This window comes from Cherax quadricarinatus, chromosome 43 (genome assembly GCF_038502225.1).
Source record: "Cherax quadricarinatus isolate ZL_2023a chromosome 43, ASM3850222v1, whole genome shotgun sequence".
Lineage (NCBI taxonomy): Eukaryota > Metazoa > Arthropoda > Malacostraca > Decapoda > Parastacidae > Cherax > Cherax quadricarinatus.
Window position 1 is genome coordinate 33,047,594 of NC_091334.1, and position 24,563 is coordinate 33,072,156.

The following is a 24,563-nucleotide window of genomic DNA, read 5'->3' on the forward strand; positions in this document are numbered from 1 at the left end:
CCCTGGGTGGCTAACCCTCTGGGGTTGTTTCTCGGTAATTGTTTCTCGTTAAGCCACACCAATAACAGTCTCTCCATATCTTCGAGTAGTACAGCTGACGGTGATGCAGCAACCTCTGACCGTGGTGCAGCAGCAGCTGACCGTGATACAATAGTATTTCGATAGTATTTCTCGCCCTTTTTACCACAGGGTTGGCACTAGAAGCTTCCTTTGGGCCCATGGTGGCTTATTTAGCAGTTACAAACACTATAAACAATGGAATAATGCAAAATGTATTTAATGAAACCGGCCACCCTGGCTTGTAAACAATGACAGCAAGGCAGCTGAGGCACTCAGGCTGGACGGACAGGCTCAGGACGAATCACATTGGGAGAGTTTCTTATCGGTAGCCAGGCCAAAATTTTTACGCTCAAACGCTTCGTTGGGCAGATTTAACATTATGCAATGCGTTCGTTAGCCAAGGGTCCACTGTATTATGTAGCATGTATAAAGTTGGTAGACAGCAACCGCCCAGGGAGGTACTACCGTACTCCCAGGCGAGTGTAAAACAGAAGTCTGCATTTGTTTTACATGATGGTACGATTGCTGGTGCCTTATTTTCTGTCTCAAACATGCAAGATTTCAGGTACATCTTGCTACTTCTACTTACACTTAGGTCACAGTACACAAGCATGTACACATTTATATACACACTCATTTGAGTTGTCTTTGATTTTATCTTAATTCTTGTTCTTATTAAATTTTTCTTTCATATCCATGGGGAAGTGGAACAAGAATCTTCCCTCCATAAACCATGCATGTTGTAAAAGTCAACTGAAATACCGGGAGCAATGGACTAGTAACCCCTTTTCCTGTACAGCTTACTAAAAAGAAAAAGAAGAAAACCGTCAAAGTGGGATGTTTGAATGTGTGTGGATGTAGTGTGAATGATAAGAGACGATTGTGGATGCTATGAATGAAAAGAAGCTGATGTCTTGGCTTTAAGTGAAGGGGGTAGGAGAGTTTCAGTGGGGAGAAATAAATGGGATTAGGTCAGGGGTTTCTAAGAGTTGGACGTGTTGTATGTGAAAAGTGGGTTACAGTAAGTGTTTATTAACCTGGAAAAGAGAGAAGTGTAGAGAGAGATTTTGGGAAATATTGAGTGCATGCAGAGTTTTGAACCAAGTGAAGAGTACTTATGGTTAGGGTTCTTGATGCTAAAATGGGAAAAAATGTTGTGGAGGGAGTAGTAGGTAAATTTGGGGTGCCAAGGGTAAATGAAAATGGGGAGCCTTTAATTGAACGATGTGTTGAAAAAGGCTTGGTAATAAGTCATACATATTTTATGAAAGACAATCAATAAGTATACATGATATAGCACAATGAAAGTAGTTTGTTAGACGATGTATTAGTGGATAAAAGGTTGATAGGTAGGCTTCAGGATGGGTATGTTTACAGAGGAGCAACAGATTATCAGATCATTATTTAGTTGAAGCTACAGTTACAGTAAGAGGTAGATGGGACAAAAGGAAAAATGGCAACAACAGGTAAGAGACAGGTGAAAGTTTATAAACTAAGGGAGGAGGAAGTTAGGGCGAGATACAGTGCACTCTTGGTTTACGGAATTAATCCATTCCAGAGAGCGACTTATCCCAAATCTGACTTGTATCGAATTAATTTTCCCCGCAAGAAATAATGGAAATCTAATTAATCCATTCCAGACAACCAAAAATATTAACATAATAATTTCCTTACATGAAATATACATTTCCCTACACAGAAAACAATGAGATGCAGAGTAAATATTAATAATTAATAAAATTACACTTGCCTTTATTGAAGACTTATTGATGAGTGATGACACAGGAGGGGAGAGGATGGAGGTGTACTATTGTTTGGAAGGGGAATTCCCTTCCATAAAGACTTCAAGCCCCAAGTCCTTTTCCGGGGTTACTTCCCTTCTTTGTCTTTTAATGCAACTAGGACCAGCTCGAGAGTCACTGGACCCCTGTCGCACAAAATGTCTAGAGAGTTCTGTTTCTGGAGTTTCTTTAAAACATCCCTAAAATAGAACACAACACTCATTGTACATGTTGCCAACATGGCCTGCAACAGCTGTGTCAGGGTGATGTTCATCCATAAATGTTTGCACCTTTGTCCACATTGTACAAATGTCCTTAATCTTTGACGAAGGCAACTTTCTCGATCTCTCTTCCCCCTCCTCTGAAGCAATTTCCCGAGCTGTGGTCTGGTGTTGCAGATGAAGGTCTTGCATCCCTGTAGTGAATAGCTCTTCATCATGGTCCTCCACCAACTCTTCCACATCCTCCAAACTCACATCCAACCCCATGGAATTCCCCAGTGCCACAATAGATTCCACAACTGGCATAGACTCCTCAGGGTCAGCTCCAAACCCTTCAAAATCCCTCGCTTGTACACATTCTGGCCACAATTTTCTCCAAGCAGAGTTCAAAGTCCTGCAAGTCACTCCCTCCCAAGTCTTACCTATAAGGTTTATGCAACTGAAGATACTGAAGTGATCTTTCCAGAACCCTCTTAGGGTCAATTCAGTGTCTGAGGTCACTTCAAAACACTTTTGAAACACTGCTTTGGTGTACAGTTTTTTGAAATTTGAAATGACCTGCTAGTCCATGGGCTGAAGGAGAGGAGTGGTATTATTTTTTTTTTATTATTATCACACTGGCCGATTCCCACCAAGGCAGGGTGGCCCGAAAAAGAAAAACTTTCACCATCATTCACTCCATCACTGTCTTGCCAGAAGGGTGCTTTACACTACAGTTTTTAAACTGCAACATTAACACCCCTCCTTCAGAGTGCAGGCACTGTACTTCCCATCTCCAGGACTCAAGTCCGGCCTGCCGGTTTCCATGAATCCCTTCATAAATGTTACTTTGCTCACACTCCAACAGCACGTCAAGTATTAAAAACCATTTGTCTCCATTCACTCCTATCAAACACGCTCACGCATGCCTGCTGGAAGTCCAAGCCCCTCGCACACAAAACCTCCTTTACCCCCTCCCTCTAACCCTTCCTAGGCCGACCCCTACCCCGCCTTCCTTCCACTACAGACTGATACACTCTTGAAGTCATTCTGTTTCGCTCCATTCTCTCTACATGTCCGAACCACCTCAACAACCCTTCCTCAGCCCTCTGGACAACAGTTTTGGTAATCCCGCACCTCCTCCTAACTTCCAAACTACGAATTCTCTGCATTATATTCACACCACACATTGCCCTCAGACATGACATCTCCACTGCCTCCAGCCTTCTCCTCGCTGCAACATTCATCACCCACGCTTCACACCCATATAAGAGCGTTGGTAAAACTATACTCTCATACATTCCCCTCTTTGCCTCCAAGGACAAAGTTCTTTGTCTCCACAGACTCCTAAGTGCACCACTCACTCTTTTTCCCTCATCAATTCTATGATTCACCTCATCTTTCATAGACCCATCCGCTGACACGTCCACTCCCAAATATCTGAATACGTTCACCTCCTCCATACTCTCTCCCTCCAATCTGATATTCAATCTTTCATCACCTAATCTTTTTGTTATCCTCATAACCTTACTTTTTCCTGTATTCACCTTTAATTTTCTTCTTTTGCACACCCTACCAAATTCATCCACCAATCTCTGCAGCTTCTCTTCAGAATCTCCCAAGAGCACAGTGTCATCAGCAAAGAGCAGCTGTGACAACTCCCACTTTGTGTGTGATTCTTTATCTTTTAACTCCACGCCTCTTGCCAAGACCCTCGCATTTACTTCTCTTACAACCCCATCTATAAATATATTAAACAACCACGGTGACATCACACATCCTTGTCTAAGGCCTACTTTTACTGGGAAAAAATTTCCCTCTTTCCTACATACTCTAACTTGAGCCTCACTATCCTCGTAAAAACTCTTCACTGCTTTCAGTAACCTACCTCCTACACCATACACTTGCAACATCTGCCACATTGCCCCCCTATCCACCCTGTCATACGCCTTTTCCAAATCCATAAATGCCACAAAGACCTCTTTAGCCTTATCTAAATACTGTTCACTTATATGTTTCACTGTAAACACCTGGTCCACACACCCCCTACCTTTCCTAAAGCCTCCTTGTTCATCTGCTATCCTATTCTCCGTCTTACTCTTAATTCTTTCAATTATAACTCTACCATACACTTTACCAGGTACACTCAACAGACTTATCCCCCTATAATTTTTGCACTCTCTTTTATCCCCTTTGCCTTTATACAAAGGAACTATGCATGCTCTCTGCCAATCCCTAGGTACCTTACCCTCTTCCATACATTTATTAAATAATTGCACCAACCACTCCAAAACTATATCCCCACCTGCTTTTAACATTTCTATCTTTATCCCATCAATCCCGGCTGCCTTACCCCCTTTCATTTTACCTACTGCCTCACGAACTTCCCCCACACTCACAACTGGCTCTTCCTCACTCCTACAAGATGTTATTCCTCCTTGCCCTATACACGAAATCACAGCTTCCCTATCTTCATTAACATTTAACAATTCCTCAAAATATTCCCTCCATCTTCCCAATACCTCTAACTCTCCATTTAATAACTCTCCTCTCCTATTTTTAACTGACAAATCCATTTGTTCTCTAGGCTTTCTTAACTTGTTAATCTCACTCCAAAACTTTCTTATTTTCAACAAAATTTGTTGATAACATCTCACCCACTCTCTCATTTGCTCTTTTTTTTTTAGGGGGCAAGAATTTCACTTCAATGAGACAAAACTCCTGCACCATTTGCTCTTTCAAGTCTGGAGGATGAGCAGGAGCACTGTTCTTTACCAGGAGGCACTTGAGTTGCAATTTATTTTCTAGGTGTTTTATCACATGGGCCCAACACATCATGGAACCAATCAAGGAAATATATCCCTCGTGATCCATGCCTGTTTGCTCTCCATATCACACACAATTTACTCTTGACAATACTTTTTCTTGAACACACTGGGATTTTTACAATGAAAAGTACCTTGAAATTGATCTCGAAGTAGCAAAAATGTTCGATTTTTACCCAAGTTCAAAAGTAAACAAATCATGCCAAGCGTCCAATACACGTCAACTGGCGAATTTAATATTCTTTCACAAGTGCGCTGATATTATTTATACCATTTCTACACTAATGCAGTAGTCTGCATTAGTGTAGAAATAGTGCACCTAACATCACTCCTCTCATCCAGCCCATGGACCAGCAGGTCATTTTTAAAAAAAAAAAAAAAAAAAAAGTGCTTTGAAGTGACCTTGGACAATGAATTGACCCTAAGAGTTCTGGGGGAATCACTTCAATATCTTCAACTGCCTTATAACCTGCACATAGAAGAGAGGAGCTTACGACGATGTTTCGGACCAAAACGTTGTCCTAAGCTCCTCTCTTCTATGTGCGGGTTATTTGTGTATTGGTCCAGTCACGGTAATGTGCCTTTTCGTTATTTATTCAGAGTGTGACTTCCAGGACTTTGAACTCTGCTTGGAGAAAATTGTGGCCAGAATGTGTCCTCGACAAGGATTTTTAAAAGTTTGAGGATGACCCTGATAACCCTATGCCTGTTGTGGAATCTATTGTGTTTGGGGATGTCCATGGAGTTGGAGGCGAGTGGCCAGGATGTGGAAGAGTTGGTGGAGGCCCACAGGGAAGAGCTAACCACTGAAGAGCTGCAAGACCTTCATCTGGAACAGCTGAGGAAACTGCTTCAGAGGAGGATGAGAGAGGAAGGAAGGTACCTTCTTCAGTGATTAAGGACATTTGTGCAAAGTGAATTGAGTTGCAAACTTTTGTGGAAAAATATCACCCTGACCAAGCTGATACAAGCCATATCCGCAACATGTTCAGTGGCAATACCTTGTCCCATATTAGGCAAATCTTAACCCTTTCAGGGTCCAAGGCCAAAATCGGGAGGGGTGCCCCAGTGTACAAGAAATTTTGGAGAGAGAGAGAAAAAAAAAAAAAAAAAAAAAAAAAACACAAAAAAAAAAAAAAAAAAAAAAAAACTTACAGGATTAAAGATAATATTTTTGTGAAGGTAATAAAACAAAAACAAAAAATTTTCTGATCAGTACTTACCGAGATACAGAAGCGGTAAATTGACCCAAAATGACCGGGTGGCGGCAACATCAGTGACTTCCACAAAATCACATTTTTTTATTTTACGTTTTTTATACTTTTTTTCTTTTCTAATTTTTTTTATAGTAACATTTGTGACCTGTGAGACCAATATAATGTATATTGTATAAGTGTACACTCATTGTATTCAACACAATAACTGCACTAATTTGTTTATCATTATATTGCTTACAAAACTTGTTTACAAGTTTATTGTAAACAAAATGATGAAAATATTAGTGCGGTTATTGTGTTGAATACAACGGTACCATATAATACCATATGGTACAATGGTGCCATAGGGTGAATGGTACCATATAGTACAATTCTACACATGGTACAATGGTACACGATACAATGGCACACGATACAATGGTACCATATGATACAATGGTACCATATGGTAGAATATGGTACAAATGGTACCATTGTACCAAATGGTGCCAATGATACAATGGTACCATATAGTGCAATGGTACCATATGGTACTGTTGTATTCAACACAAACACACTAATATTTTCATCATCATTTTGTTTACAATAGTTGTTTACAACAAAAATATGAAGAAATGTTGTATATTAGTAATGTTCTATTATATATTTATAAATGTACAGGAACTCGACATGTTCCTTGAGGTGGATGACAAAGTGCTTTGTCTCGGAAACTTCTGCGGAGTCGGTAGCTAGGGTCGCCACTCACTCAGTCTTGGCTGGTGTCTCCTGCCACCAACACCTATTGACCATATGGTACACGGTATCATATGTTACAGGGTACCATATGGTACACGAAATCGTAATGACATGATTGCAAACACACCATACCACGGGCGGGTATGGTTTACCATATGGTACATTGTACTACATGGTATAGGGTACCATGCAGTACAGGATAACATATGGTGCAGGGTACCATATTGTGCAGGGTACCACATGGCACAGGGTACCATACAGTACAGGACACCATATGGTACAGATACAGGGATCTCTATGGAAATAAGTCACAATGACTTTTTTGGGTTATCCTAGGATTTTATACACATGCTGCTATGTATGATAATCTATGTATAATTGTATTTCTGTACACCTAAATAAACTTACTCAAGTGCATGTGGCATCATAAGTAAGTTTATTTAGGTATACACAAATAAAGTTATAGAATATCATACTTAGCATATGTTTGGAGAACCTAGGATAACCCAAAAAAGTCAGACTTATTTCCATTAGGGTCCCTGTACCCTGTACCATATGGTATAATGTACCATATGATACAATTGTACCATATGGTACCATTGTACCATATACCATTGTATGACATGGCACCACTGTACCATATGGTACCATTGTACCATATGGCACAATGGTACCATATGGTTCTAAACCATAGAATTCCTCTTCAGCTCCACTTCCATCAGTCTTAGAACTGTAAGCTGTGAAGAGGAGAGTCAGAATTCACCCAGAGAGAGTGGGGAGCGAGAGCTTCCTTGCCGCCAGGCACGATGAACAAAGCTACTTTGCCGGCGTTCCCGCAATGCCATACGGGTATCCAGATTTTTTCTACAGTGTGCACACTGACCACCAAGACCCATTCTCTCAGATGTAGGCCTACCAGCCTTCTCGCGCTAAATTTGACACCGCTAGAATTTTGGCGTAGATCTACGGTTTGGACCCTGAACATAAAAGCCGTAGATCTACAGGACGGACCCTGAAAGGGTTAAGAGACCCCAGAAACAGAGCCCTCTGGACAGATTTTTAGTGCGACAGGGGTCCAGTGCCAGTAAAAGACAATGAAGGGAAGTAACCCCAGATAGGGCTTTGATACCTGAAGTCCTTATGCAGGGGGATTCCCTTTCCAAACAATAAGCTCTCCTCCCTCTCCCCGCCTCGCCTTCTTCCATATGCCAACAAGAGTCTTCAATAAAGGTATGTAATAGTGATTTAAATGTTCATTTATCCATTTCATTAATATTTTTGGGTGTCTGGAATGGATTAATTGTATTTACATTATTTTTTATGGGAAATATTACTTCAGTTTTCGAACGTTTCGGATTTAGACCGATTTTCTGGAATGGATTAAGTACAAAATCTGGGGTTCCACTGTACCTGTTATCCAGCATGCTTTTCGGACAGGAAAAGGACACCAGCAATCCTACCATCGTGTAAAAGAATTACGGGTTTCTGTTTCACACTCACTTGGCAGAACAGTAGTACCTCCCGGGGTCGTTGCTTTCTACCAACCTACTATACTTTTTTTTTTTTTTTTTTTTTAAGAAACCGGTCATATCCCACTGAGGCAAGGTGACCCCCCCCCCCAGGTTAAAAAAAGAAATAGAAACACTTTCACCATCATTCATACACAATCAGTCTTTACAGAGGTACCCAGATGTGACAGTTCAAGATGTCACTCCAAACAGCCAATATCACAAACCCCTCCCTTAAAGTCCAGGCATTGTACTTCCCACCTCCAGGACTCAAGTCTGGCTACTGGTTTCCCCCGAATCCTTTCACAAAATATTACCCTGCTAACACTAATATGAGCCAAATGTTAGGAGTAGCAAGATGTACCTGTCATCTTGCCTGTTTATGAGACACACCTGCAGTCCTACTATTGTGCAAAACAATTACAGGGCTTAGTTGCACACTCGTGTGGCAGGATGGAAGTACCTCCCTGGATGGTTGCTATCTACCAATCTATATTATATTTTATATTATAATTATATTATTAGGTAGTAGGTTGGTAGACAGCAAACGTCCAGGGAGGTACTACCGTCCTGCCAAGCGAGTAAAACAAAAGCCTGTAATTGTTTTACATGATGGTAGGACTGCTGGTGTCTTTGTCTCAAACATGCAAGATTTCAGGTACATCTTGCTATTTCTATTTACACTTAGGTCACATTACACATGCATGTACAAGCATATATATACACACACACCCCTCTGGGTTATCTTATATTTTCTTACTAGTTCTTGTTTATTTCCTCTTATCTCCACAGGTAAGTGCAGCAGAATTCTTCCACCATAAGCCATACATGCTGTAAGAGGGGACTAAATTGCAGGGAGCAAGAGGCTTGTAACCCCTTATGTATACATTACTAAAGTTTAAAAGAGAAACTTTTTTCTTTTTTTGGGCCACCCTGCTTTGGTGGGATACAGCCGGTTTGTTGAAAGAAGAATTATCTTCTTTCAATGTACCAGCCTTATCCCACCGATGTGGGGTGGCCCAAAAGGAAAAACGAAATTCTCTCATTTTAAATTTAGTAATACGTACAGGAGAAAGGGTTACTAGCCCCTTGCTCCCAGCATTTTAGTCGCCTCTTATGACACGCATGGCTTATGGAGGAAGAACTCTGTTCCACTTCCCCATGGAGATGAGAGGAAATAAACAAGAACAAGAGCTAGAAAGAAAATAGAAGAAAACCAGAGTGGTATGTATATACATGTGTATATGCTTGTACATGTATGTGTAGTGTGACCTATGTGTAAGTAGAAGTAGCAAGATGTACTTGAAATCTTGCACATTTATGAGACAAAAAAAAAAAAGGACACCAGTAATCCTACCATCATGTAAAACAATTACAGGTTTCCGTTTTACACCCGCTGTCTACCAACCTACTACCTAGGAAGAAGAATTATATTTTATATTATGCTCCTGGAGCAGCACTAAATCCACAGGGGTCACACACAGAATTATGAACATACCTCTAATAATCTGTAACACATTTTCACAGGGAAACACTAAACCTGCATGGGCTGTACAGCACCAGAGGAACAGGGTGACTGAACGCAATACATAAACTGTTTGATCTAAGGAAGAAGCGAGAATTATTCAACTTACTGTTGGCCTTATCATTGACTAGTTTCGAAGCTGGAGAGACTGGGTTAGACCCAAGAGTGATGGAGGAAGTGACGGCCGGGTTGATCTCAGTCTCCAGTTGGTCGGAGAAGTTGACGTCCTGGCAGGAAGGAATGTTCATGTTACCAGGAAGGAGGATCTGCCACAGTGGTGACTCAGCCTTCCATGCCAGAGAGTCCAGGATCTGCTCCTCAATCTGACAACACAAATATAAGCTCGTCAATTTTCTAATGGTACTCTATAAACCATTAACTGACAATGATTATACTTGCACTGGTCAATGATTTAACACTAGATGAATGAGGATGGCCTTACTGTTAAGTGCAAAGCCAAGTTGCCAAGGTACCACACTTGGCTCCACTTTGAGAACAGCAAAAAGTGTCTGCACAAGACCAGCAGCAAATCAACTGTATTCTCCTCCAGAAAATCACTTCATCCAAGATCATTTGCTCCTAGGATGACTCGAGTGTGGAACATGTTCATACAGCATAATGACAGTGATGAAACAGGGTGTTGATAAAATGAAATTGCTGGTTCACAGCTGGATCCAATTTCATCCTGTTCCCTATTTGAATGTCTCTTAACAATTAAAATGAGCTGATGCAGGTAACAGCTGTTAGCTTGTGAATAAAAGTACAAACCCTAAATCTAACCTTTAAAAATCCTGTGTATAAAAAAGAGGGAGGGGAAGGGAGGAAGATGGATTGGGGAGGGAGGAGGAAGGAGTGGGAAAAGGAAGATGGTGTGGTAAGGAGTGCTGGGTGGCCAGTAACCTCCTCCATCTCAGTCACCAATCTCCATGAGGCCTCCACCCCCCCCCCTTTTTTTTTTTTGACAACTGCTTAGATGCAGGCAGTCTCCAACAGTGTAAATAAATATTAGCCCCTTTTAGTGGACTGTCATGTAGAATTACATCATTGAGACCAGGCTCCCTGACAGAGTTCTACGTCATGGGCTTAGGTCACCCAGATAAGCTGTTAGCAGAAAATTTTAGCGTATATATGATGGAATGTGTCTGTGCAATGAGTGTGCACAGTATAAAAAAAATTCCTGCCCCACGCAGTGCTTGATGGAAAAAGCAAAACTGTGTGTATGGCTTAAAATAACTTTTAGGTATTTTCTAGGGTGATTTTTATGGTTTTATTGTCTATTTCTTTGTATCGTTTGATAAAATGGAAGACAAATTACTGAAAGATGATTTCTGTTGGTTTCAGGACCAGAGGTAGCCTGAAATTGGGCTCAAAATAGAACATTATGGGAGTCAGAGGACATATCCTTGAGTACCTAAATTCTTATCTTATAGACACCAGTATGTCTCCACAAATGGTGTAACCTCAGCCTGTAGCCATAGAAGTGCCCCAAGTGTCCTTGGCCCTCTGCTTACTCATTTACATCAATGATCTACTCATTCCATCTCATCTCTTTAAACCTGTTCTATTTACAGACGACACTACCAGACGACACTACTTAAGTCTTCCACTTAAATTTGACTACGCTCAGTGACACTATTAGCCCTTTCTGGGTTGGTGCCCTACTAGTACGGCTTGCATGCATAAATTCTAGCGAGAGAAAGCTGGTAGGCCTACATGTGAAAGAATGGGTCTATGTGGTCAGTGTGTGCAGTATAAACAAATCCTGCAGCGGACAGTGCATAATGAGAAAGAAAACACTCCGACCGTATTTTCGTTTTAAAACTGCGACTTTGCAGTGCATTTTCGTATGCTATTTATGGTTGTATTCTAGTTTTCCTGGTCTCATTTTATAGAATGGAAGACATATTATGGAAATGGAGATTTTGATTGGTTTCACAATGAAAAGTACCTTGAAATTGAGCTCAAAGTAGCAGAAATGTTCAATTTTTGCCAAAGTTCAAGAGTAAACAAATCATGCCATGCGTCCAATACATGTCAACTGGTAAGTCTGATATTTCACAAATGCGCTGATATTATTTATACCATTTCTACACTAATGCAGTTGTGCGCTTAACAGCAAATCTTCTATTTTTTTTTTTTGTGAGAAAAATTCAAAGTGGAAAGCAAAAGAAATGTAAGAGAGGCCTGGGGACATGACTAATGAACAGAGGAAATGTTATTTTAGTGCCAGGAATGTCTGTCTTGCTTATTCTGGACCCTATTTGGAAATTGGCATCTTTTGAAACTTGTGTGAAATTGACAAAATTGCCAAATTCTGACTACTTCATTGGATAGTTGTAATTGGTAAATGGGTGGTTTCTTGTACTCATTTGATAGAAAAAAATGGAGTTCTAGTTAAATAGTTATGATTTTTGTTGACTGGTACATTGGAATTGGCCAAAAATAGGGCTCAAAGTGAGCGAAATTGCCGATGCGTAAACGCTGTCGAGACCGCTAACTTCACTAGAGCATAATTCCCAAAGTTTTCCATCAAATTTCATACCTTTGGTGTCATTATGATAGGGAAAAGATTCTCTATCTTTTCATAATTTTTTTTTTTTAAATTTGTCGACTCTGAAAACAAGTCTGGGAGAGGGCCTGTCGACCCTGAAAGGGTTAAAGAGTGGTGTTGTTTGGGGTACGTAGTACTGTATCTTGGAGAGGAAACCTACTGTTTCGGAGACCTTCTTGGCTATATTTTGGCTGTGGGTATGAAATTTCAGGTTGCAGTCAAGGTGAAGATCTAAAAATTTGCCCTCAGTGTTTCTTGTAATGGAGAAACCGTTGATCATAATGTTAAGTTGGATATTTAAAGCTGTTTCTGAACAGCATGTAGTAGGTTTTGTTTATATTGAGGGTGAGTTTGTTGGTTGTCATCCATGTAGATATTTTAAGTAGCTTGTGTTAACCCTTTCAGGGTCAGCAGTCCCTCTCCTAAACTTGTTCTCGGGGTCGGAAATTTTTCTTAAAAAAAAAAAAAAATCTCATGAAATGATAGAGAATCTTTTCCCTAAGATTTTTTTTTTTTTCGAAAAATTTCCGACCCCGAGAACAAGTTTAGGAGAGGGACTGCTGACCCTGAAAGGGTTAACAAGCTACTTAAAATATCTACATGGATGACAACCAACAAACTCACCCTCAATATAAACAAAACCTACTACATGCTGTTCAGAAACAGCTTTAAATATCCAACTTAACATTATGATCAATGGTTTCTCCATTACAAGAAACACTGAGGGCAAATTTTTAGATCTTCACCTTGACTGCAACCTGAAATTTCATACCCACAGCCAAAATATAGCCAAGAAGGTCTCCGAAACAGTAGGTTTCCTCTCCAAGATACAGTACTACGTACCCCGAACACCACCACTAACCCTTTCAGGGTCGACAGGCCCTCTCCCAGACTTGTTTTCAGAGTCGACAAATTTAAAAAAAAAAAATTATGAAAAGATAGAGAATCTTTCCCCTATCATATTGACACCAAAAGTATGAAATTTGAAGGATAACTTACGGAATTACGCTCGCGCGAAGTTAGCAGTCTCGACAGTGTTTACGCATCAGCGATTTTGCCCCTTTGAGCCCTATTTAGGGCCAATTCCAGTGTACTAGTCGACAAAAATCATAACTATTTCACTAGAACTCCATTTTTTCTATCGAATGAGTACAAGAAACCACCCATTTACCAATTTCAACTATCCAATAAAGTGGTCAGAATTTAGCAATTTTGCCAATTTGACAAATTTCAAAAGATGCCAATTTCCAAATAGAGTCCAGAATAAACAATAACATTTCCTCTGTTCATTAGTCATGTCCCTATGCCCCTCTTACATTCTTTTGCTTTCCACTTTGAATTTTTATTCTCACAAAAATTAGAAGATTTACTGTTATGCAGACTACTGCATTAGTGTAGAAATGGTATAAATAATATCAGGGCACTTGTGAAAGAATATTAGACTCGCTAGTTGACGTGCATTGGACGCAAAGCATGATTTGTTTACTTTGGCAAAAATCAAAGATTTCTGCTACTTTGAGCTCAATTTCAAGGTACTTTTCATCGTAAAACCAATCAAAATCGTCTCAATTTCTGTAATATGCCTTCCATTCTATAAAATGAGACTAGAATACCATTGACGCTTAGACATACATTTTTCTTAAATTACTTAGACTATACAACAAACATTGTCCTATAAAAACGAAACAGATCACAAATAAACAGCTCGGTTGACCATGGCTAACCTGCACCATTCTGAAATCCATTAATAAGAAACACTAATATGAAAAGCAATATAGACAGGGTTTAATACACAAAGATATTCTTAGACACTACTCATCAGTACTCACCAAAGTAATAAAGAAAGCCAAACAACTGTACTACTCCAGCAGATTCACTAACACAAGAGGAGATATAAAAAAGACCTTAAAAACACACTCCCAGATTCTGGGGACCCACAAACTGGGAAAAAAAAAAAAAAAAAAAAAAAAAAAATACTGTCCTAACTAAACCTAGTGAAACACCACTGCATCCCACTGACACAGCTAACAAGATAAACAACTTCTCAAACATAGGATCTAATCTCGCCGGTAAAATTCCACGTACCAACACCCATGCCGGGGACTACCTAGATGGGAATTTCCAAAATTCCTTCTATCTTGTACCAATGGAACCCACGGAAGTCACCGAGATTATAAAGTCACTTAAAAATAACTCGGGGAATCTGTCTCATGACCCACCATTATTGTACAAGCGAGCGGCCCATGTCCTTTCGCATGCTATAACATTACTTTTTAACAAGTCACTAGAAACTAGCACTTTCCCGACAGTACTCACGACAGCAAGGGTTACACCAATACATAAAGGTGGTGACCCTACAGATGTAAACTATATGACAATATCAAACTTACCATTGCTATCCAAAATCTTCGAGAAACTCGTGCACAAGAGACTATATTCATTTATAATGGCACAAAACACACTGAACCCCTGCCAATTTGGATTAAGGAAAATTAAAAGCACTAATGATGCAATTGTAAAAATGCTAGATCTGCTTTACACAGCATTGGAAAATAAGGCATATCCGCTAGGAATTTTTATTGACCTAAGAAAAGCTTTTGACACGGTAGACCACGGCATCCTACTCCACAAACTTGACCATTATGGTATAAGAGGCCATGCACTTGCATATTTCAAATCCTACCTTACTAATAGGTATCAGTATGTCACCATTAAAGACACAGCATCATGAACATGGCCACTTGATACTGGAGTTCCACAGGGAAGTGTCCTTGGACCCCTGCTCTTCCTCATTTACATCAATGATCTTCCAAACGTATCCCAACACCTGAAACCCATTCTCTTTGCTGATGACAAGACTTGCGTCATCTCTCACCCTAATCTTGCCACCCTCAACACCATTGTTAACAAGAAGCTGCTCAAAATATCGACTTGGATGACAGCCAATGAACTAACACTTAACACTGACAAAACCTACTATATTATGTTTGGAAGCACATCAGGTGTTGCACAACTTAACATTAAGATCGACAACGCTAATTGCCAGCCATAATGAGGGCAAATTCCTAGGCCTATACCTCGACAAGAACCTGAATTTCAGCACCCATATCCAACACATAACAAAAGAAGTATCCAAAACGGTTGGGATTCTCTCCAAGATATGATACTACATGTTGCAAAATGCCCTTCTCACACTATACCATTCACTCATTTATCCATACCTCACCTATGCTATTTGTGCTTGGGGATCAACTGCAGCAACACACCTAAAGCCAATAATAACCCAACAAAAAGCCGCAGTAAGAATAATCACTAAATCCCATCCCTGGCAACAACCCCCCCTCCCCCCCCACTCTTCATAGATCTAGACTTACTCCCTGTTCAGAACATCCACACTTACTACTGTGCAATCTACATCTACAGGACCTAAAATTCCAATATTAACCTTGACCTCAAATGCTTCCTTGATAGTTTTGACAGGACCCACAGGCATAACACTAGACACAAACATCTCTGACATTCCCCATGTCCGACTAAACCCTTACAAAAATTCAATTTATGTCAAAGGCCGTAAAATCTGGAACACCCTACCTGAAAGCTCTAGAGCTGCACACATTCATCACCTTCAAAACTACCGTTAGAAAACATCTTATCTCCCTGATACACCCCGTCAACTAACTACACGAAAACCACCTGGTGATTCACACTTACATTCACTCACCCATTTGACTATAAACACAGAAATACGAATCTTAATCTTAAAATAATGAATCCTAACTAGTCGTAAGTTTGCCTGTGATATTCCAATATAGAAACTATATATTGCGCCAAAATAAAAGCATTTGCATTGCTGAACTCACAAACTACGACTTAGTCACCTAGCCATAATACCAACTTGCTCCATAATTTGCTTAGCCATGCTAGGTGTCCTAGTGGCCCCCTCTGTAATTAGTATTTTATAACATGTAAACCACACAATATCCAAAATCTGTAAACCCCGCATGGGGTTTACAGATTTTGGATATTGATTGACTGATTGATAAATACCATACAAAAATACAGTGCAAAGTCACTGTTTTAAACCAAAAACACTGTCAAAGCTTTTTTTTTCTCATTACGCAGTGTGCGCTGCAGGATTTTTTTTATACTGCGCACACTGACCACAGACCCATTCTTTCATATGTAGGCCTACCAGCTTTCTCTCACTCGATTTGAGGCGCTAGAATTTAGGCGTACTAGTACGTCAAAAACCCTGAAAGGGTTAATCTTACCTCATGTATGGTATCTGTGCCTAGGAATCTATCATGACTAATCACCTTGAACCATTAATAACCCTACAAAAAGCTGCTGTGTGGACTATAACTTATTCCTGTTCCAGACAACCCCCCTCCCCCACTCTTCAAGAGTTTGAACTTACAGTGGACCCCCAACCAATGAAGGCATTGCCTAAAGATTAATTTCACTTAAGAAGCGTTTGAGTGTAAAATTTTTGGCCCGACCAACGATGAAAAACTCAATCAACATGATTTGTTCAGAACGCGTCCACGTGTCTCGTCTGGCGTGAGCACGCCTTAGCTGCCCTGCCTTCAGTTAGCATGTCAGTGTTTCAAGCCAGTGAGGTTGCTTCCACGGATACATTTCGTACATTTTGTATTATTTCAGTATTTTTAGTGCTTTTTTTTTTTTTTTTTTTTTTTTTAAAAAGTCAGCCGTCTCCCACCAAGGCAGGGTGACCCAAAAAGAAAGAAAATCCCCAAAAAGAAAATACTTTCATCATTATTCAACTCTTTCACCTCACTCACACAATCACTGTTTTTGCAGAGGTGCTCAGAACACAACAGTTTAGAAGCATATACGTATAAAGATACACAACATATCCCTCCAAACTGTCAATATCCCAAACCCCTCCTTTAGAGTGCAGGTATTGCACTTCTCATTTCCAGGACTCAAGTCCAGCTATATAAAAATAACCGGTTTCCCTGAATCCCTTCACTAAATATTACCCTGCTCACACTCCAACAGATAGTCAGGTCCCAAATACCATTCGTCTCCATTCACTCCTAACGAACACGCTCATGCAAGCCTACTGGAAGTCCAAGCCCCTCGCCCACAAAACCTCCCCTACCCCTTCCTTCCAACCTTTTCGAGGACAACCCCTACCCCGCCGTCCTTCTTCTACAGATTTAAATGCTCTCCATGTCATTCTACTTTGATCCATTCTCCCTGAATGACCAAACCACCTCAACAACCCCTCTTCAGCCCTCTGAATAATACTTTTATTAACTCCACACCTTCTCCTAATTTCCACACTCCGAATTTTCTGCATAATATTTACACTACACATTGCCCTTAGACAGGACATCTCCACTGCCTCCAACCGCCTCCTCGCTGCTGCATTCACAACCCAACCTTCACACCCATATAAGTGTGTTGGTACTACTATACTTTCATACATTCCCTTCTTTACCTCCATAGATAATGTTTTTTGTCTCCACATATACCTCAACGCACCACTCGCCTTTTTTTCCTCATCAATTCTATGATTAACCTCATCCTGCATAAATCCATCCGCCGACACGTCAACTCTCAAGTATCTGAAAACATTCACTTCTTCCATACTACTCCTCCCCAATTTGATATCCAATTTTTCTTTATCTAAATCATTTAATACCCTCATCACCTTACGCTTTTCTATGTTCAACTTTCTACCTTTACACACACTCCCAAACTCGTCGACTAACCTTTGTAAATTTTCTTTAGAATCTCCCATAACCACAGTATCATCAGCAAAAAGCAACTGTGTCAATTCCCATTTTGTATTTGATTCCCCATAATTTAATCCCACCCCTCTCCCGAACACCCTAGCATTTACTTCTTTTACAACCCCATCTATAAATATATTAAACAACCATGGTGACAATACACATCCCTGTCTAAGACCTACTTTTACTGGGAAGTAGTCTCCCTCTCTTCTACACACCCTAACCTGAGCCTCACTATCCTCATAAAAACTCTTTACAGCATTTAGTAACTTACCACCTATTCCATATACTTGCAACATCTGCCACATTGCTCCCCTATCCACTATCATATGCCTTTTCTAAATCCATAAATGCAATAAAAACTTCCCTACCTTTATCTAAATACTGTTCACATATATGCTTCAATGTAAACACTTTATCTACACATCCCCTACCTACTCTAAAACCTCCTTGCTCATCCGCAATCCTACATTCTGTCTTACCTCTAATTCTTTCAATTATACCCCTACCATACACTTTTCCTGGTATACTCTGTAAAAATTATAGAGGAATAAGTTTACTATCTCTTTTGTCCCCCTTCCCTTTATATAAAGGGACTATACATGCTCTCCGCCAATCTCTAGGTACCTTCCCCGTCTTTCATGCATTTTTTAAACAAAAATGCCAACCACTCCAACACTATCCCCCCCCTGCTTTTAACATTTCTGTCATGATCCCATCAGTTCCAGCTGCTTTACCCACTTTCATTCTACGTAATGCTTCACACACCTCCCCCACACTCGCATCCTGCTGTTCTTCACTCCTAAAAGATGGTATACCTCCCTGTCCAGTGCATGAAATTACCACCTCCCTTTCTTCATCGACATTTAAAAGTTCCTCAAAATATTCTCGCCATCTACCCAAAACCTCCCTCTCCCCATCTACTAACTAGCCTACTCTGCTTTTAACTGACAAATCCATTTGTTCCCTAGGCTTTCTTAACTTGTTTAACTCACTCCAAAATTTTTTTCATATTTTCCTTAAAATTTCTTGACAGTGCCTCTCCCACTATCATCTGCTCTCCTTTTGCATTCTCTCACCACTCTCTTCACCTTTCTTTTACTCTCCATATACTCTGCTCTTCTTATAACACTCCTGCTTTGTAAAAACCTCTCATAAGCTAACTTTCTCTTATCACACCCTTTACTTCATCATTCCACCAACCACCCTCTTTCCTCCTGTGCCCACCCTCCTATAACCAGACTTCTGCCCCACATTCTAATACTGCATTTTTAAAACTATTCCAACCCTCTTCAAACCCCCCCCCCCACTACTCATACTTGCACCAGTCCACCTTTCTGCCAATAGCTGCTTATATCTCGCCCGAACTTCCTTCTCCCTTAGTTTATACACTCGCCTCTCTTACTTGTTGTTGAAATTTTCCTCTTTTCCCATCTACCTCTTACTCTAACTGTAGCTACAACTAAATAATGATCCGACATGTCCGTTGCCCCTCTATAAACGTGTACATGCTGGAGCTTACCCATCAACCTTTTATCCACCAATACATGATCTAACAAAGTACTTTAACTATGTGCTATATCATACCTTTATTTATTTATCCTCTTCTTCATTAAATATGTATACCTTACTACTAAACCTCTTTCTACACATAGCTCAATTAACCCTTTCAGGGTCCGTCCCGTAGATCTACGGCTTCACGTTGTGTCCAAACCGTAGATCTACGCCAAAATTCTAGCGCCGTCAAATTTAGCGCGAAAACGCTCATAGGCCTACATGTGACAATGGGTCTGTGTGGTGGGTGTGCGCCATAAACAAAAAACCTAGGCGTCCGCATAGCATTGTGGGAACGCCGGCTCAGTTACCCTTGTTCACCATGCCTCGTCGCAAGTCAGCTCTCACTCCCCGGAAAATTGGGACTCTCCTCTTCCTATCTGATAGTTCTGATAGTGATGGAAGTGGAAATGAAGACGAATTCTACGGCTTTGATCAGTTAGTGACCGAAAAGAATGACCAGGATATCGATAATAGTGAATAAAACCCTGACGATCCTCAACCTTCTACCTCTGGTGTGGGCACTCGTGACTGACGGTCGGTTGTTCCTCAACGCAAGAGAAAACTAATATTTTCGCGTGGCCAGGCCTCTGACTTCAGTAATTATGATGATAGTGAAGTGGATTGTGATTTTATTGCGCTCGACGATCATTCGAGTAGTGATAGTGAGGAATCATATTCACCAGTGAAGCGTCGGTATGTTCGCCACCGCATGCGCTCGGGTAGTGTACCCTATGCTGTGCCCAGGGGACGGAGTACATCCCGGAGTACATCCCATGGCCCTACACCAGTTTTAGGTAGTGATAATGAGGATGATGTGGCTACACTTGGCATGGATAGACCACAGGCATCAGTGGATGGTGTTAGTGGTGATGGTAGTGGCATCGCCATGCCTGACTCACCAGCCCACGCTGGGGCCCACGCTGGGACCCACGCTGCTGACTCGCCAGTTCAAGGACAAAGCGGAGCGTCAGCCACCAGCCCACCACAACCACCCGCACAACCAGCCTATGATGTCCAGTATCCACCAGCAAACCGTATCTGGGATTGGCAGCAAAATCCCAATTTTGTTTCCAAGCCTCACCACTTTGATGACTCTCAAAGTGGAATTCTACCTACTTGTCCCCTTGGAACCACGGCCAATGAACTGGAATTCTTTGAATTATTCTTTGACCAGCCATTGATGGAAACTATTTTCAGGGAAAGTAATAAGTATTTTGAGTACACCCTGGCAAATACGATCTTATCACCACAGTCAAGACTACACAGGTGGAAAGAGACGACTGTTGCAGAAATGCATTTGCTTTTTGCAACAATAATGCTTATGCCTCATGTGTATAAGCATAATATAAAAGCATACTGGTCCACAGATCGGCTAATTTCTACCCCAGTCTTCAGTGAAATCATACCAGTGAACAGGTTTATCTTACTCTTACGTATGTTGCACTTCTCTGACAAAACCAGGCCTGACAGAAGTGACAGGTTATACAAGATTAGAAATGTTTTCATGTATCTCAAACAAAAGTTCAGCATATACTTTTATCCATTCAAGAATCTTGTAATTGACGAGTCTTTGATTTTGTTCAAAGGTAGACTGTCATTCAAGCAGTATATACCGAGCAAGAGGAAACGCTTTGGTATAAAACTGCTTGTACTCTGTGATTGTGACAGTGGCCTGGTGTTGGATATTGTTGTATACACGGGTAGTAAAACATTGAAAGATACCAAGATGTTATTGGGTATCTCAGGTGACAGTGAGAAACATGATGGCACCTTATCTTGGTAAGGGGGCATACATTATATACCGATAACTGGTACACAAGCCCATTACTCAGTGATTTCATGCGAGTGAACAAGACAGATGTGTGTGGCACAGTGCGTTCTAATCGTAAACATATGCCCAGGCTCAACGCAGGTGCTCATGGTGATGACGTGCAGGTGTTTACTGCCAATGACATCATGGCATTACGGTGGCATGACAAACGAGATGTCACATCGTTGACAACCATTCACCATAATGAAATGCAAGACAGTGGCAAAGTTGATCGAGTGACTAATGAACGTATTCGAAAACCAGTGACAGTGATTTATTATACACAAAACATGCGCTTGGTTGACGAATGTGACATGCAGATGGGTTTTGTTGACTGTGTTCGTAAGAGTTACAAGTGGTACATGAAACTTTTCTTCCATCTCATGGACATTTCAATGCTCAATGCATATAATATGTACCAAATAAAGACTGGCAACAGACCACCGTATGGTGAATTTTGTTTGTCTGTTGTCAGACAACTCATAATGAAGTACCAGGTAACAACACCTGCTATACAACAAGGTCCTCGAATTCCTCAGGATATATCCAAGCGTTTGAGGAGGGAAGGTGATCATTTCATAATACAGCTTCCTTCAACTCAGAAGAAATTTGCTCAGAAGAGAGGCATCGTCTGTGCACAAACAAAACGACGGCAACAAAGATGCAAAGACACTCGGTTTATGTGTGAGGAATGTAAGGTGCCTCTGTGCATGGTGCCTTGTTTCAAGGAGTTCCACATGCTCCAGCAGTTCTAAAACCATGTCCAGTGATTGTAAATATGTAAATATATGACAGAACATTAGTATTATACAAGATTTGTGCATGTTTATTGTAATAAACAGTGGTAAACAATAATATGATAATAACTTTAGTGCCGTTATTGTGTTCAATACAGTGAGTTTATATATATACATTATATACAGTATTGGTCTCTCAGGCCCCAAATGTTAGTAGGAATAGAAAAAAATTGGAAAAGAAAAGAAAAAATGTAAAAACCGCAAAATAATGTAATGCGCGTATGTGGAATTCGTCGATGTTGCCGCCACCACATCATTTTTGACAAACTTCTTGGCACTGTATCTCGGTAAGTACTGATCAATATTTTTTTTTTGTCTTATTACCTTCACAAAAATATGCTCTTTAATTCTGTAAGAAAAAATATTTTTTTTTTTTTTTCAAAATTTCTTGGACACTGGAGCACCACTTCAGATTTTGGCCTTGGACCCTGAAGGGGTTAAAGGCTCCCCATTTTCATTTACCCCTGGCACCCCAAATTTACCTACTACTCCCTCCACAACATTTTTGCCCACTTTAGCATTGAAATCCCCAACCACCATTACTCTCACACTTGGTTTACACTTACTATAACCCACTTTTCACATCCAACCTTTATTTTACTCCACATAATCCTTGAATTAATACATTTATAGTTCCTCTTTTCCTGCCATAACTTATCTTTCAACATTATTGCTACTCCTTCTTTAGCTCTAACTATTTGAAACCCCTGACCTAATCCCATTTATCCCTCTCCACTGAAACTCTCCTACCCCCTTCATCTTTGATTCACTTAAAGCCAGGACATCCAGTTTCTTCTCATTCATAAAATCCACAATCATCTCTTTCTTATCATTTGCACAACATCCACGCACATTCAGACTTCCAACTTTGACAATTTTCTTCTTATTCTATTGAGTAATTATTACAGGAAAAGGGGTTACTAGCCCACTGTTCCCGGCATTTTAGTTGACTTTTACAACACATATGGCTTACGGAGGAAAGATTCTTATTCCACTTCCCCATGGATATAAAAGGAAAAGTAATAAGACCAAGGACTATTAAGATAAAATCAAAGAAAACTCAGATGAGTGTGTATAAACAAACATGTACATGTATGTGTAGTGTGACCTAAGTGCAAGTAGAAGTAGCAAGACGTACCTTAAATCTTGCATGTTTATGAGACAGAAAAAAGACACCAGCAATCCTACCATCATGTAAAACAATTACAGGTTTCCATTTTACACTCACTGGGCAGGGCGGTAGTACCTCCCTGGGCGGTTGCTGTCTACCAACCTTGTAACTGCTAAGCCAGCATGGGCCCCAAGAAAGCTTCTAGTGCCCACCCCGTGGTAAAAAGGGCGAGAATTACAATAGAAATGAAGATGTGTACAATGTGGACAAAGGTGCAAACCTTTATGGAGGAAAATCACCCTGACACAGCTATTGCAAGCCGTGGTGGTGACGTTTACAATGACAATGTTGTTACCCACTTTAGGAAAATCTTAAAGGAACATGAGGTACAGAGCTCTATGGACAGAGGTCCAGTGACTCAAGTTGTTCTCAGTGGCATTAAAAAACAAATCAGACAAGTAACCCCAGAAAAGGACTTGCTCCCTAAAGTCCTTATGGTGCCTTGTTTCAATGAGTTCCACAAGCTGCAGCAGTTCTAAAAACATGTCCAGTGATTGTACATATGTAAATATATGATAGAACATTAGTATTATACAGTGGACCCTCGCCTAACGACATTAATACGTTCCTGAGAGCTCAACGTTAGGCGAAATTATCGTCAGCCGAATTAATTTTCCCCATAAGAAATAATGGAAATCAAATTAATCCGTTCCTGACACCCCAAAGTATAAAAATTTTTTTTACCACATGAAATATTAATTTTAATACACACAAACTGAAGAAGACATGTACAATTACATGACACTTACCTTTATTGAAGATCTGGTGATGATTGATGGGATGGGAGGAGGGGAGAGTGTGGATGGTGTTAATATTCAGAAGGGTAATCCCCTTCCATTAGGACTTGATATGTCAAGTCCTTTTCCGGGTTACTTCCCTTCTTTTAATGCCACTAGGACCAGCTTGAGTCACTGAACCTCTGTCGCACAACATATCTGTTCATAGAGGCCTGTACCTCCCGTTCCTTTATAATATTCCTAAAGTGTTTCACAGCATTGTCAGTGTAATAGTCACCAGCACGGCTTGCAATAGCTGTGTGAGGGTGATTTTCATCAAAACAGGTT

At 40.5% G+C, this 24,563-nt stretch overlaps 1 protein-coding gene across 2 annotated transcripts in view; it reads right to left on the reverse strand.

Moving 5' to 3' along the window:
- The window catches only part of Rbf (Retinoblastoma-family protein), a 319,473-nt gene that overhangs the window by 114,663 nt on the left and 180,247 nt on the right, over positions 1-24,563 (reverse strand). For both annotated transcript variants that reach the window (XM_053784060.2, XM_070093847.1), the window contains one exon: positions 9,961-10,174. In XM_053784060.2, coding sequence (XP_053640035.2) covers positions 9,961-10,174 — 214 coding nt within the window. The remainder of the gene's footprint in view (positions 1-9,960; positions 10,175-24,563) is intronic.